The sequence below is a fragment of the Oncorhynchus keta genome, chromosome 29 (assembly GCF_023373465.1).
Source record: "Oncorhynchus keta strain PuntledgeMale-10-30-2019 chromosome 29, Oket_V2, whole genome shotgun sequence".
NCBI lineage: Eukaryota > Metazoa > Chordata > Actinopteri > Salmoniformes > Salmonidae > Oncorhynchus > Oncorhynchus keta.
Window position 1 is genome coordinate 25,375,958 of NC_068449.1, and position 12,215 is coordinate 25,388,172.

Consider the following 12,215-nt stretch of genomic DNA (forward strand, 5'->3'; position numbering starts at 1 on the left):
CAGCCCCAAAACATCACTGCTCTGGAGGAGATCTGCATGAAGGAATGGGCAAAGGGTATTTAACAAAGTATTGAGAAACTTTTGTTATTGACCAAATACTTATTTTCCACCATAATTTGCAAATAAATTCATAAAAAATCCTACAATGTGATTTTCTGGATTTGTTTCTTCTCATTTTGTCTGTCATAGTTGAAGTGTACCTATGATGAAAATTACAGGCCTCTCTCATCTTTTTAAGTGGGAGAACTTGAACAATTGGTGGCTGACTAAATACTTTTTTTGCCCCACTGTGTGTGTATGTATATATATATATATATATATATATATAAGGAAGGTCTTTACCTGTGTTTGCACGGAACACACGGCTCCTGGACAGGAATGTGAGCTGCCCGCCTCTCTCATGATGTCACTCTCGATAATGTCATAGGCAGAAAGACTAAACACTGATCCTGCCCACTCTAGTGTTCACTTCACTGCAGTGAGTGTTGTTGTGGGGAGTATTATTTTTCTGCTTCCAACCGTGGTTTTTGACACCACAGGTTTGACGTAGGCTTTGGTGAATGCCTGGAAGCCCGCTATTCATTCACAGGTTAATTGTTATTTTGGTTTTCATAGCAGCAACAGGTGTGCTACACAGAGAAGCCAGAAGCTCCTGTTGAGGCAGAAGTCCCCGTTGTAAAGAAGGAGACTCTAACCCCAGACCCTTTTGTGAAAAAAGAGACCCCAGCTGTACCAGAAGGACCCACCATGCAGGACATCTTCACTGACATCCAGCGCCTGTCACAAACTGGACCAACGAGCATTCTCATTGAGGTACGCTCAAAGGTTACTGTGCAGAGTTGCACATGCACATTTTTCAGTTTGTGATAGTAATGCTTTGTATTAGTGTTTGAAATGTGTCTGATATTTGAACGTTTGTGCGAGCAGTTCAGAAAACATTGCCCTGGCAAGGAAAAAACCTATTACAATAGCTTGAATTATTAGTATCTCAATCTTTGTCGAAGCGCACCACACTGTTCACTGTCCACATGGTCATACTGTCTCTTTGTGTGTAACCACAGATGAAACCTTGTGAGGACCCCATGAGGATTCTGAACACGTCTCTGGCTGACCTGCAGGCTCGTCTGAGCAGGCTGGTGGTCAGGGTACTGGGCTGCAGAAACCGCCCTGCAGACCTCAGCCCCGCAGCCATGGCTTTGCAGGTGGAGGAGGCCGAGGTGAGAGCCAGACCAAAATAAACCGCAACCCAATAGCAACACACAACACACCAGAAAACCACAACAGCAACGCACAATAGAAACCCACAACATAATCCACAGTACAGTTCACAATAGTAACCCATTTAAATGTCAACATAGAGGTTGATATTTAAGTTATAAGCTTTTCAAGTCTGTCCTAATTGAGTCAGTTGATCATTATTCCTAGAGTGAACATGCTGTGTTTTGTATTTTGTGGTTCCAGGAATGCAGACAGGCTGCTCAGACCCAGGTGTCTGTGTTCTCCCAGCCCAGAGAGGCTCAGACTGCAGACCGGGAGGCCTTTGAGCATATGGAGAGCCAGTGGGGCGCAGCAGTATGGGATGCCTCGGAAGCTGTCCACTGTAAGGAGGCCCAGCTGCAGCTGGTCACTGAGGCGGACAGGCAGACACAGACAGTCAAGGCCACTCTGGAGAAACTGTCTGCAGAGCTGGAGGCCCTCACAACGTGAGTGTTGTCACTGCAGTCTCTGATGAATAGATTTACTTTAGTTTTTATCAGTAAGAATATTAGGCATTTTCTAATTTTACAATACAATTTGATGGTCACACTGACTAGTGAATAGTGGAGAATATGTCTATAATGCTCTGTTTTTAAAATAATGCCCCTCTCCAATGCTGTGTGCAGATCCCCAGTGGAGAGCAGCTCTGCAGAAGCTGAGGAGCTATGTTCCTTTCTGCGGGGTATGGAGGAGGACAGGACCGTCATGGGGGAGCTGACCCTCACTCTCACCAAGCTGTCCCCCCACCTGAACCAGGCAAAGCGAGCTGCTGCACAGATCCAGCAGATAGGCCTGCAGGAAGAGTGGAGGTCACTAGAGAGGGCTTCAGAGAAGACCCTGTACTGTGTCAATGGCTATGCCAGGGAAACCAGCAGCCTTCTCGCAGAGATCTCCTCTCTTCAGGAGCAACTGGAGGTCATAGGAAAGGCTACAGGCTCACCCCATTCCACTACAATCCAGTGGGACAGCAAGAGGGCCCAGGAGCTGATGATGGTGAATGCTGAGCTGACTGCAGCTCAGCAGAAATGCCTCTACCTGCAGCAGGGCTCAGAGGCTCTGGCCCACAGCTCCCTATATGAGAAGGAGGCGAGGCAGATAGAACAGGGGCTCCAACAGGTCAAGGAGCAGCTGGATCGTGTTGGAGAGCAGGTGTCCTCTCAGACCCCCAGCAGTGACAACCCTATCATGAATAAGATCCACAAGGTAATGATGGACGCCTTTGCCTGGGCCAAGCAGATGGAGAGCGACATTGAGGGCCGGAGGAGTAAGGTGGCCCTGCTCCCTGAGGGGGTCCATCGGCAGATCAAAGACCTGAAGAAGCTGCAGTGGGAGATGGCGGCCAAGCAGGCCCAGCTGGAGGCCCTGGTGGAGGAGGTGGAGGAGCTGCTCCCAGAGCTGGACCAGGCTGATGAGGTCCCCATGGTGCACTCCTCCCTGGTCAGCCTGGAGAGTTTGTCCAGGTCCACCACAGAGAAGCTAGCCAAGGCTGTGAAGGAGATGGAGTCAGGCTTGCAGACTAGAGAGAATATGTCAGAGCAGATAGCAGACCTGGACTCCTGGGTGGTGGGTCACCTCCAAAGAGAAGCCTCCAGGAGGGAAGAGGGGGAGGGCCAGAGTTCTAAAGACCTGGATCGCCGAGTCAGACAGATTCAGGAGACCCTGGTAGAGGCGGAGAAACAGGCTGCTGTGTCCGAGGCTCTTCTCATGAGGAGCAGAGACATTGCCTCTGAGCTCAGCATCACAGAGAACTGCCTCCTCAATGAGAAACTCACAAACCTCCAGGAGGACATCAAGAGCATCATCAGCTATGAGAAAGCTAACCAGCAGGAGCTGGAGGAACTCCTTCAGACTCAAGACGCATCTAGGCAGAAGGTGACCACGGTGGAGAAGAGCCTGAGACAGATGCTGGTGGACCTAAACAGACACAGGTTCCCGGTCACCAGGGAGACTCTAAGCACCATTGAGCCGTTTAAACACATGATCATGGAGCACAAGTGCCAGGTGGACAAGCTGCAGCCCTTCATCCCTGAGGAGAAGAAACAAGAGCTGCTGTGTGTCATTTCCCAGTTGCACTGCAAAATGAGCACGCTGAATATGAAGGCCAAAGAACACGAGAGGTACCTCACCTTCAGGCAGTGTGTGGAGGAACTGCGGGAAAATGTGGAGGAGCAGGTCCTCCAGACCAAGGAGGAGAACAGGGGGAAGGAGGAGAGGTACACGACCGGTCAGGTCATCCTCACTCAGCTCCCTCTGATAAAGAGACTGTGTGAGGAGGCCGCCGATGAGCTGCAGAGCATCTCCCAGGATCTCTATCCCTCACAGCTGTCTGCAGAACATGGGCGGCTTAAGCAGAACTTGGAGAGCTTCCAAACCTGGGAGATGACTGTGATCAACAACATCCAGATCCTGGAATGGGGCCTGCTGAAGGAGGTGCACCTCCAGTCGGAGCAGAGAGCTGTGCTGGCCTTCCTAAGGGACATCCAGCGGGAGCTGCAGCAACCATGCCAAGTGGAGCCCACCGAGGAAGCCGTCGACAAGGAGCACTGGAGGATTGTGACCCTGCGGATGACCGTGGAGTGCAGACTGAGGGTGTTGAAGATTCTAGAGCGCAAGAAAGGAACTAGGCAGCAGGATGGATCCCTGGAGTATAGTGACCTGATGGACCTGAAGAATGCAATCCTGAATGAATGTGACTTACGAATGGCAAGTTGTTTTGTTTTTGGTTGATTGTGTTTCAAAACCATATTAAATGCATGTTCTACTAATTTAAAAGGCAATTGACTATTCGTGTAAAAAATTGTGATGATTTTTCAGGAGAGCGTTTCCCAGGCACGGAATTCTTTGAGAGACTACACTGGAGCTGTGAGTGGTGCTGTCAGGTTCCTCCAGGAGGCTGAGGCCCTGCTCCATCCCTCATTAGCCCCAGTAGGAGGTTGCCTTGAGAGGCTGAGAGACATACAGCAGGCCCTGGCCTCCATGGAGGAGCAGCTCCATTCCCATATAAGCCAGATCCAGACCCTGGCCCTCCAGCATGACTACCTGAGCCCCCAGATGGTGGAGCGTCTACAGAGGGAGGTGCTGAGCCAGTTCCTGGTGCGGATGTCCACCCTCCAGGCCCAGGCCCAGCTCAAACTGGAGGCCCTGCAGAGGTAGACACGGTCTCTTAAGAGTCAAAGGACCTTAGATATAGTCATGATAGTGAAATGATTGTAAAACTCAACTGCCAGGTCAAGCCAATCTTCTAATGCTTAATGCCATTTGTAGTAGTCTTATTGATGTGACGCCTGATTGATATGTGGCTTGTGTTTGGTAGGTGTGCTGAGTATCACAGAAGGTATAGGAAGTGCCATGAGGAGATCTGCCAGTGTGTAAAGAGCGCAGAGACCCATCTCTCCTACTGTCACTCTCACAAAGTCAGCTCTCTCACAGACTGCACCGACCAGCAAGCTAAGCTAAAGGTATGGGGAAAGAATGCTAAACACATTTTTCGTAGCGTTAACTTTTTTTTTGTTTTTAAATATCTATTTTTTACCCACTACTTTCTCTCTCCTTTACAGGCTCTGTCTGAGGAGGTGGACTCTGTAACAGGGCTTCTAAAGTGTTTGGGGGAGTGGTGCCCGGAGCAGGGTTGCCGTTGCAGCAGGGAGGGGGCGGTGAGCACGCTCTGGAGGCAGGTGGCAAGACTGCAGCGTTGCACCCGCAATCTGAAGACTCACTCAAATCAGAGGGCAGACGAATGGAGTGATATTACAAAGAGCGTGAGTTACATGATAGATACTGGACACCTCTTCCTCAATCTTAAAAATAGCTTTGAAATTAAGTTGAAATTAAATTGTTTTCAACCCTGCGATATAAAATCTACCAAACTCTTTCAGCCAATGATTGACACAATATAGAGAGAGACCCCACTCTTCCCAGCACAGAAAGTCAGGTTGGAAGCAGCCATTTTACAGACTGACTCATTAACTCCAATTCTTGTTATCCTTTCAGGTGGAGCGAGCGTCCATCATGCTGGAGCAGGTGGAGGCTGAGCTGCCAAATGACTCCAGGGAGAAGGTGTGTGGGGAAGAGCTGCAGGTGCTGCTGTTGTACTGGGACCAGTACCAGGACAGGCTAGACTGTGAGCACCGAGCTCTCTCAGCTCTCGAGCTCCGCATCGCCAGACTGCTGGGCGTCCCCGCCCACCTGGAGCAGGCCCCGCCCAACCCGCTGTGTCAACAGTTGCAGGTCATGCAGGACCGCTATGACAGGTGAGAGGTCAACCACCATACAACAGACAGGACAGGAAACACATTGTTTGGTATTGTTGTTTCAGGAGCTGAGTCCATGGTGCCGCAAATATTACACTTAATTGCCACTTCTCAAAGACACAAATCCCCATATGCCAGCATATGCCCATATGGCATGAATGAACAACTATAGGCTTTAAGACAAGTGTTAAAAGCCAAACATGCATTGATAGTCATACCAATCAGTGTTTCTGTAGTAGTGCAGGGCATAGGTACTCAAACTCGCAATGGCTCCACACATTCACCCTTGGATGAGCATTCTGGGAAAAGTGGGTCAGGAAAGGGTTGCTGTGCCTCTCCACTCAGGACAACAAGCGCAGAAAGATGCACACTCATACCTACTCAGTCATCCACAGCATGCACGCACATGCTTACTGTGTAGATAGACAATCACAGACGCAGAGGTTGTGAAATACTTAAATACCTGAATTGAGATGATGCTCTGCATCCTGATTTTGGTGTCAGCTTTCGTTCCCAAAGGAAACTCTTTTCCTTATGAAGTCAAGGTAAGAGACTAGAGTTTTTTAAATCTCCTTTTTAAACGGACTATGTGTTATATTGGTTATGTACCATGCTAGCTGTTTTTTGATTCACAGTGATGTACAGAGCCTTCGAAAGGTTTTCAGATCCCTTGACTTTTTCGAAAATGTTTTACGTTACAGCCTTATTCTAAAATGTATTAAATTGTTTTTTTTCCTCATCAATCTACACACAATACCCCATTGACAAAGCAAAAACAGTTTTTTTTAGAAATGTTTGCTAATTTATAAATAATAAGAAATTAAATATGACATTTACATTTACTCAGTACTTTGTTGAAGCACCTTTGGCAGTGATTACAGCACTTCTTGGCACACCTCTACTTAGGGAGTTTCTCCCATTCTTCTCTGCAGATCCTCTCAAGCTCTGTCAGGTTGGATGGGGAGCATCACTGCACAGCTATTTTCAGGTCTCTCCAGAGATGTTTGATTTGGTTCAAGTTCAGGCTCTGCCTGGGCCACTCAAGGACATTCAGAGACTTGTCCCGAAGCCACTCCTGCGTCATCTTGGCTGTGTGCTTAGGGTTGTTGTCCTGTTGGAAGGTGAATGTTCGCCCAAGCCTGAGGTCCTGAGCACTCTGGAGCAGGTTTTCATCAAGGATCTCTCTGTATCTCTCTGTTCATCTTTGCCTCGATCCTGACTAGACTCCCAGTCCCTGCCTCTGAAAAATATCCCCACAGCATGATGCTGCCACCACCATGCTTCAACGTAGGGATGGTGCCAGGTTTCTTCCAGACGTGATGCTTGGCATTCAGGCCAAATATTTTAATCTTGGTTTCATAATTTCAGAGAATCTTGTTTTAGATACCTTTTGGGAAACTCCAAGCAGGCTGTCATTTGCCTTTTACTGAGGAGTGGCTTCCGTCTGGCCACTCTACCGTAAAGGCCTGATTGGTGGAATACTGCAGGGATGGTTGTCCTTCTGGAAGGTTCTCCCTTCTCCACAGAGGAACTCTAGATCTCTGTCAGAGAGACCATCGGGTTCTTGGTCACCTTCCTGACGACCAGCTCTAGGAAGAGTCTTGGTGGTTCCAAACTTCTTCCATTTAAGAATGATGAAGGCCACTCTGTTCTTGGGGACCTTCAATGCTGCAGACATCTCTTGGTACCCTTCCCCAGATCTGTGCCTTGACACAATCCTGTCTCGGAGCTCTAAGGACAATTCCTTCAACCTCATGGCTTGGCTTTTGCTCTGACACGCACTGTCAACTGTGGGACCTTATATAGACAGGTGTGTGCCTTTCCAAATCATGTCCAATCAATTGAATTTACCACAGGTGGACTCCAGTCATGTTGTAGAAACATCTCAAGGATGATCAATGGAAACAGGATGCACCTCAGCTCAATTTCGAGTCTCCTAGCAAAGGGTTTTAATACTTATGTAAATAAGGTATTTCAGTTTTTTTTTTAATACATTTTCAAAAATGTCTATAAACCTGTTTTCGCTTTGTCATTATGGGGTACTGTGTGTAGACTGCTGAGGATTTAAAAAAATCAATTTAAGAATAAGGCTGTACCATAACAAAATGTCGAGGAAGTCAAGGGGTCTGAATACTTTCCGAAGGCACTGTAACTAAGACTTTAGCCAGCTGTTTGGTGCACTATAGACCTGCCTGTCTGTTTGTGTCTACAGTCTGAAGGAGAAGAGCATGCTGGGGCGGTGTGTGGTGCGGACGGAGGTGGAGGAGAGGGACAAGGTGAGGGAGGAGCTGAGTGGGGTGAAGGCGTGGCTGGTGACTGCAGAAGACCTCCTGTCACAGCTGGAGCAGTGTCCCAACACACATAAGCTACATGTGAGTAACCCTCTGTCTCACAACACCTTAACATCACACAGTGTGGACAACACAATGCAGCATGCAGGAGTTAAGAGTGCCAGATTGAAAGGTTCCACAGTTGACGCATGGCATTTTGGGTCTTTGCTTTTATCATCCTCCTATGGAAGCATATGGTAGACTACAATTAGTGGAATTCATGACAAAATACTGTTTACTTGTCATCTTCAGTAATTTACTGTATTTTATGGAATTGTCCATATATTTTTTTCATATTTAGTGTGTTGCTTATTGAGGTGGTTTTGGTTGTTTCAGTGTTCTTGACAAATGATAGCATAGCCTACTTTGAATGCTAATATATTTCATAGGGATAAGTGCATAGTGGAGATTTAAACAACCCCCTCCCCTCTGTACAGTGATGCATGCGTAACGGGCTTCTAATGAGTAGGTATTTCCCATCCCTGTACCCACAACACAATGCTGTGTCTGTGCTCTGCAAACAAACATGATCAACTCAGAGGAAACGTTTACAAAGACAATATCTCTTCCAAATTGCACGGTTCACATTTTTATCTCATTTGAAATTCATAGAGTTAATGATTTGAAGCTCAAGTTGAATTAAGTGGAAAGTCTCGTTGTGACTGTACTATATATTTCCCGATTCTATCATTCCACCATGAACTGTATGTGGCGGTTGGTTTTGAGTTTCACTGCTGAAAGGTTGTTGTAATGAAGGTCTTCAGTGAGACTGTTAGCTCAGTGAAAGAGTTCCCCAACAAAGTGCCACATTTGAATTTAACCGTTGGCTAGGCCCTCATCCCTTTAGCTAGCTTAGTTTTATCAACCTTCCCCGGAGCTTTGTCTTGATACTCAGTGGATGAGAGGGGACCAGTGTTAGTGTTGTCTAAAGACCTGAGTCTTGTCCAACATTTTCTCTATGTCTCCCCACCCCCCTCTACTCAGAGAGGGTCTATGAAAGGGCTCTAAAGCCCCCCCATACCTGCCTCTTTTTGTTCCACCTTGTAAGTGGATCCTCTTGGTGCATCTGTCCCAGTCTCAGACCAGCACTGATGTCACCTCCCTGACACACACACACACACACACACACACACACACACACACACACACACACACACACACACACACACACACACACACACATGCAGCTTCCTATGTGGCGTTGCCCTGGTCCCTGTCTCAGAGCCAGGTTGTGCTGTATTTCATCTGCATCACTGGTCGTGTTTTTCCTATCGTCGTTTGATTTTCATGTTCAGTCTGTGGACTAGGACTGTGAATAGCCTCTCATTAGCTGTGTGCTGCTAGGTGGGAGGTGAAGAGGGCTCATGCTGAGTAGCTTCAGGAATGAAAGACTTAATAAGGAAGCCTTTCTGAGCTAGTTAAACCAGCCCAGGAGAGAGAGGTGCGACATACTCGGCTGTACATTCTGTCTGGTAAGAGCTGGACCCTATGGAGAATGTGAATGAATCTATGAATGTGTATTAGCGTGTTTGTGACCTTGGAGACATAATGATGGCAGAGAGAGGGTATAGGCTGTAGAACAGTGGAGGCTGTTGAGGGGAGGACGGCTCATAATAATGGCTGGAACGCAGCGAATGGAATGGCATCAAACACATGGAAAGCCGTGTGTTTGGTGTATTTGATTCCATTCCACCTATTCCACACCAGCCATTACCACGAGCCGGTTCCTCCCCAATTAAGGTGCCACCAACCTCCTGTGCTGTAGAATGAGGCTCGCTGAACTTTGTTTTTTCTCCTCTCTCTTTCAATCTCTTGCTTTCTCTCTCTCCATCTTTCTCTCTCTTTCCCTCGCTCTCTGTCTCTCCTCAGGAGGTTCACACCCAGCTGTGTACCCAGAAGGCAGTGCTGCAGCGCATCATGGATGGTCTGAGGATGAAGTACTCGGACATGTACACCCTGGTTCCCGTGGAGATAGAGGGACCGCTACAGGACGTGACACACTCACTGCAGGAAGTAGAGGAGAAGGTACAGTAGCTGAAACCTTTACCTGTGCTTGTAGCATTGTAATGTGGTCTATTTGTAAGGACCTCATTTGTAGATATTTTCTATGAATGTCAAGAACAAGTTACATTTATTTACACTACTTGTGTCTGACTATCTTACTGCCCCCCAGGTAGGGGATGTAATGGAGAAGAGCGGTCCCCTGCACAGACTGGGAGCCAAGGTGTCTGAGATCAAGGCTGGTCTGGGATCAGTGCAGGACAAACTGCAGCAGAGAAGCACCTCTCTTTCGGAGGCAGAAAGCACACAGAAGGTGAGTGCTAAGATGGCAGATATGAGAACTGATCTAGGATCAGAGTTTACCAGGCTGATGTACATAGCAGAAAGAGACTGTGTTATCACATTTGTGTGTGTGTGTGTGTGTGTGTGTGTGTGTGTGTGTGTGTGTGTGTGTGTGTGTAGCGTGTGTGGGACGAGCTGGACATGTGGCACTCCCGTGTGGCAGCGTTGGAGGTGGAGGTGCAGGATCTGGAACAGGCTGAGGAGGCCCAGGTCCTCACAGAGAGCCTGACGGAGGCCCAGCTGCTCCACTCACACATGGCCAAGCAGGCAGAGCAGAGGACCGCCTTCCTCAGCAAGGTGAGGAACTACAATTCCCTAAACCCCCCTGGTTACTCTGACACATGTTCAGTTAACCCCTTGGGTAGTGTTAGCTCCTGTGTTTGTGGACTAGGACTGTGAATAGTCCTAGTAAAGTGTTTGATAGATCATACTTTTTTGATGACGTCAGGGTTGACTTTTATTTGTGGATGATGATATCATGTCTGATGTTATGATTTTTCTATATGATTTTATAGCTGATTTAATACTGACTATGTGTTTGTGTTGGTTGCAGATCAGCACATGGTTACAGGAGCATGATGAGATGATCAACAGCTCCAACAGTTGGCTAACTGAGGCTCAGTCCTGGCTCACTGCTCCCTGTACCTACACTACAGCCAAAGATTTGGCCAGCTACGTCCACGCACTACAGGTCAGTACAGCGCAACTCTTACCCAAAACTTTCCCTACACTCACCCAAGTCAAATGTACTACAATGAAGTGCACAACACAATTTGATTCATCACCGCATAACAAATGTTAAGGTTAGCCTATATTATCAGAATAATCATATGGTCTCCTGTAGATGTTACTGATCTCTATCCTTCTGTGTTGTAGATGGTGCTGGATGACTCTCAGCAGATCCGCATCACTTTGCAGGGCTTTGTGTCCGTGCTGAAGGAGATCTCCCTGGTGTGTGACATCACAGCGCAGCAGGAGCAGCTGGCCGAGGCTGACCGCCTTGTGGCCACTGTGCAGCAGGGCTTTGTGGCTCCACTCTCCCAGCTAGACCATGCCGCCGCCGTGAGTCCACCTCTCTTTCTCCACTTCTCCTAATTTCTCTCTCTCTCTCTCTCTCTCTCTCTCTCTCTCTCTCTTTCTTTCTTTCTTTCTTTCTTTCTTTCTTTCTTTCTTTCTTTCTTTCTTTCTTTCTTTCTTTCTTTCTTTCTTTCTTTCTTTCTTTCTTTCTTTCTTTCTTTCTTTCTTTCTTTCTTTCTTTCTTTCTTTCTTTCTTTCTTTCTTTCTTTCTTTCTTTCTTTCTTTCTTTCTTTCTTTCTTTCTTTCTTTCTTTCTTTCTTTCTTTCTTTCTTTCTTTCTTTCTTTCTTTCTTTTAATTTAAAGGCTTTATTGGCATGGAAATTTCCAAAAGAATAAAGACATTTCAAATGTCATATTATGTGCAAATAGTTAAAGTACAAAAAGGAGCAAAAATGAAATTAACATAAATATTACTACATAAATATAGGTTGTATTTACAATGGTGTTTGTTCTTCACTGGTTGCCATTTTCTTGTGGCAATAGGTCACAAATCTTGCTGCTGTGATGGCACACTGTGGTATTTCACCCAATAGATATGAGAGTTTATCAAAATTTGGTTTGTTTTCAAATTCTTTGTGGGTCTGTGTAATCTGAGGGAAATATGTGTCTCTAATATGGTCATACATTTGGCATGAGGTAAAAAGTGCAGCTCAGTTTCCACCACATTTTGTGGGCAGTGTGCACATAGCCTGTCTTCTCTTGAGAGCCAGGTCTGTCTACGGCGGCCTTTCTCAATAGCAAGGCTATGCTCACTGAGTCTTTACACAGTCAAAGCTTTCCTTAAGTTTGGGTCAGTCACAGTGGTCAGGTATTCTGCCACTGTGTACTCTCTGTTTAGGGCCAAATAATATTCTAGTTTGTTGTTTTTTTGTTAATTCTTTCCAATGTGTCAAGTAATGATTTGGTCTAATTGTGTTGCTGTCCTGGGTCTCTGTGAGGTCTGTTTGTGTTTGTGAAC

The 12,215-nt window shown here is 46.8% G+C and overlaps 1 protein-coding gene across 37 annotated transcripts in view; it reads left to right on the forward strand.

The window, feature by feature from the left end:
- syne2b (spectrin repeat containing, nuclear envelope 2b) overlaps positions 1-12,215 on the forward strand; it is a 142,215-nt gene that overhangs the window by 66,098 nt on the left and 63,902 nt on the right. For 36 of the 37 annotated variants that reach the window (XR_008086242.1, XM_052486289.1, XM_052486301.1 and 33 more), the window contains 14 exons: positions 619-813; positions 1,062-1,217; positions 1,462-1,703; positions 1,884-3,960; positions 4,072-4,406; positions 4,571-4,715; positions 4,815-5,015; positions 5,248-5,507; positions 7,720-7,879; positions 9,707-9,862; positions 10,011-10,151; positions 10,301-10,477; positions 10,734-10,871; positions 11,057-11,242. Coding sequence is in view for 36 of the 37 variants with exons in the window: in XM_052486289.1 (XP_052342249.1) it covers positions 619-813; positions 1,062-1,217; positions 1,462-1,703; positions 1,884-3,960; positions 4,072-4,406; positions 4,571-4,715; positions 4,815-5,015; positions 5,248-5,507; positions 7,720-7,879; positions 9,707-9,862; positions 10,011-10,151; positions 10,301-10,477; positions 10,734-10,871; positions 11,057-11,242 (4,569 nt within the window). In the remaining variant the exon portion in view is untranslated. Of the gene's footprint in view, positions 1-615; positions 814-1,061; positions 1,218-1,461; positions 1,704-1,883; positions 3,961-4,071; positions 4,407-4,570; positions 4,716-4,814; positions 5,016-5,247; positions 5,508-7,719; positions 7,880-9,706; positions 9,863-10,010; positions 10,152-10,300; positions 10,478-10,733; positions 10,872-11,056; positions 11,243-12,215 lie in introns of all 37 variants that reach the window. The other variant, XM_052486298.1, reaches the window with a different exon arrangement.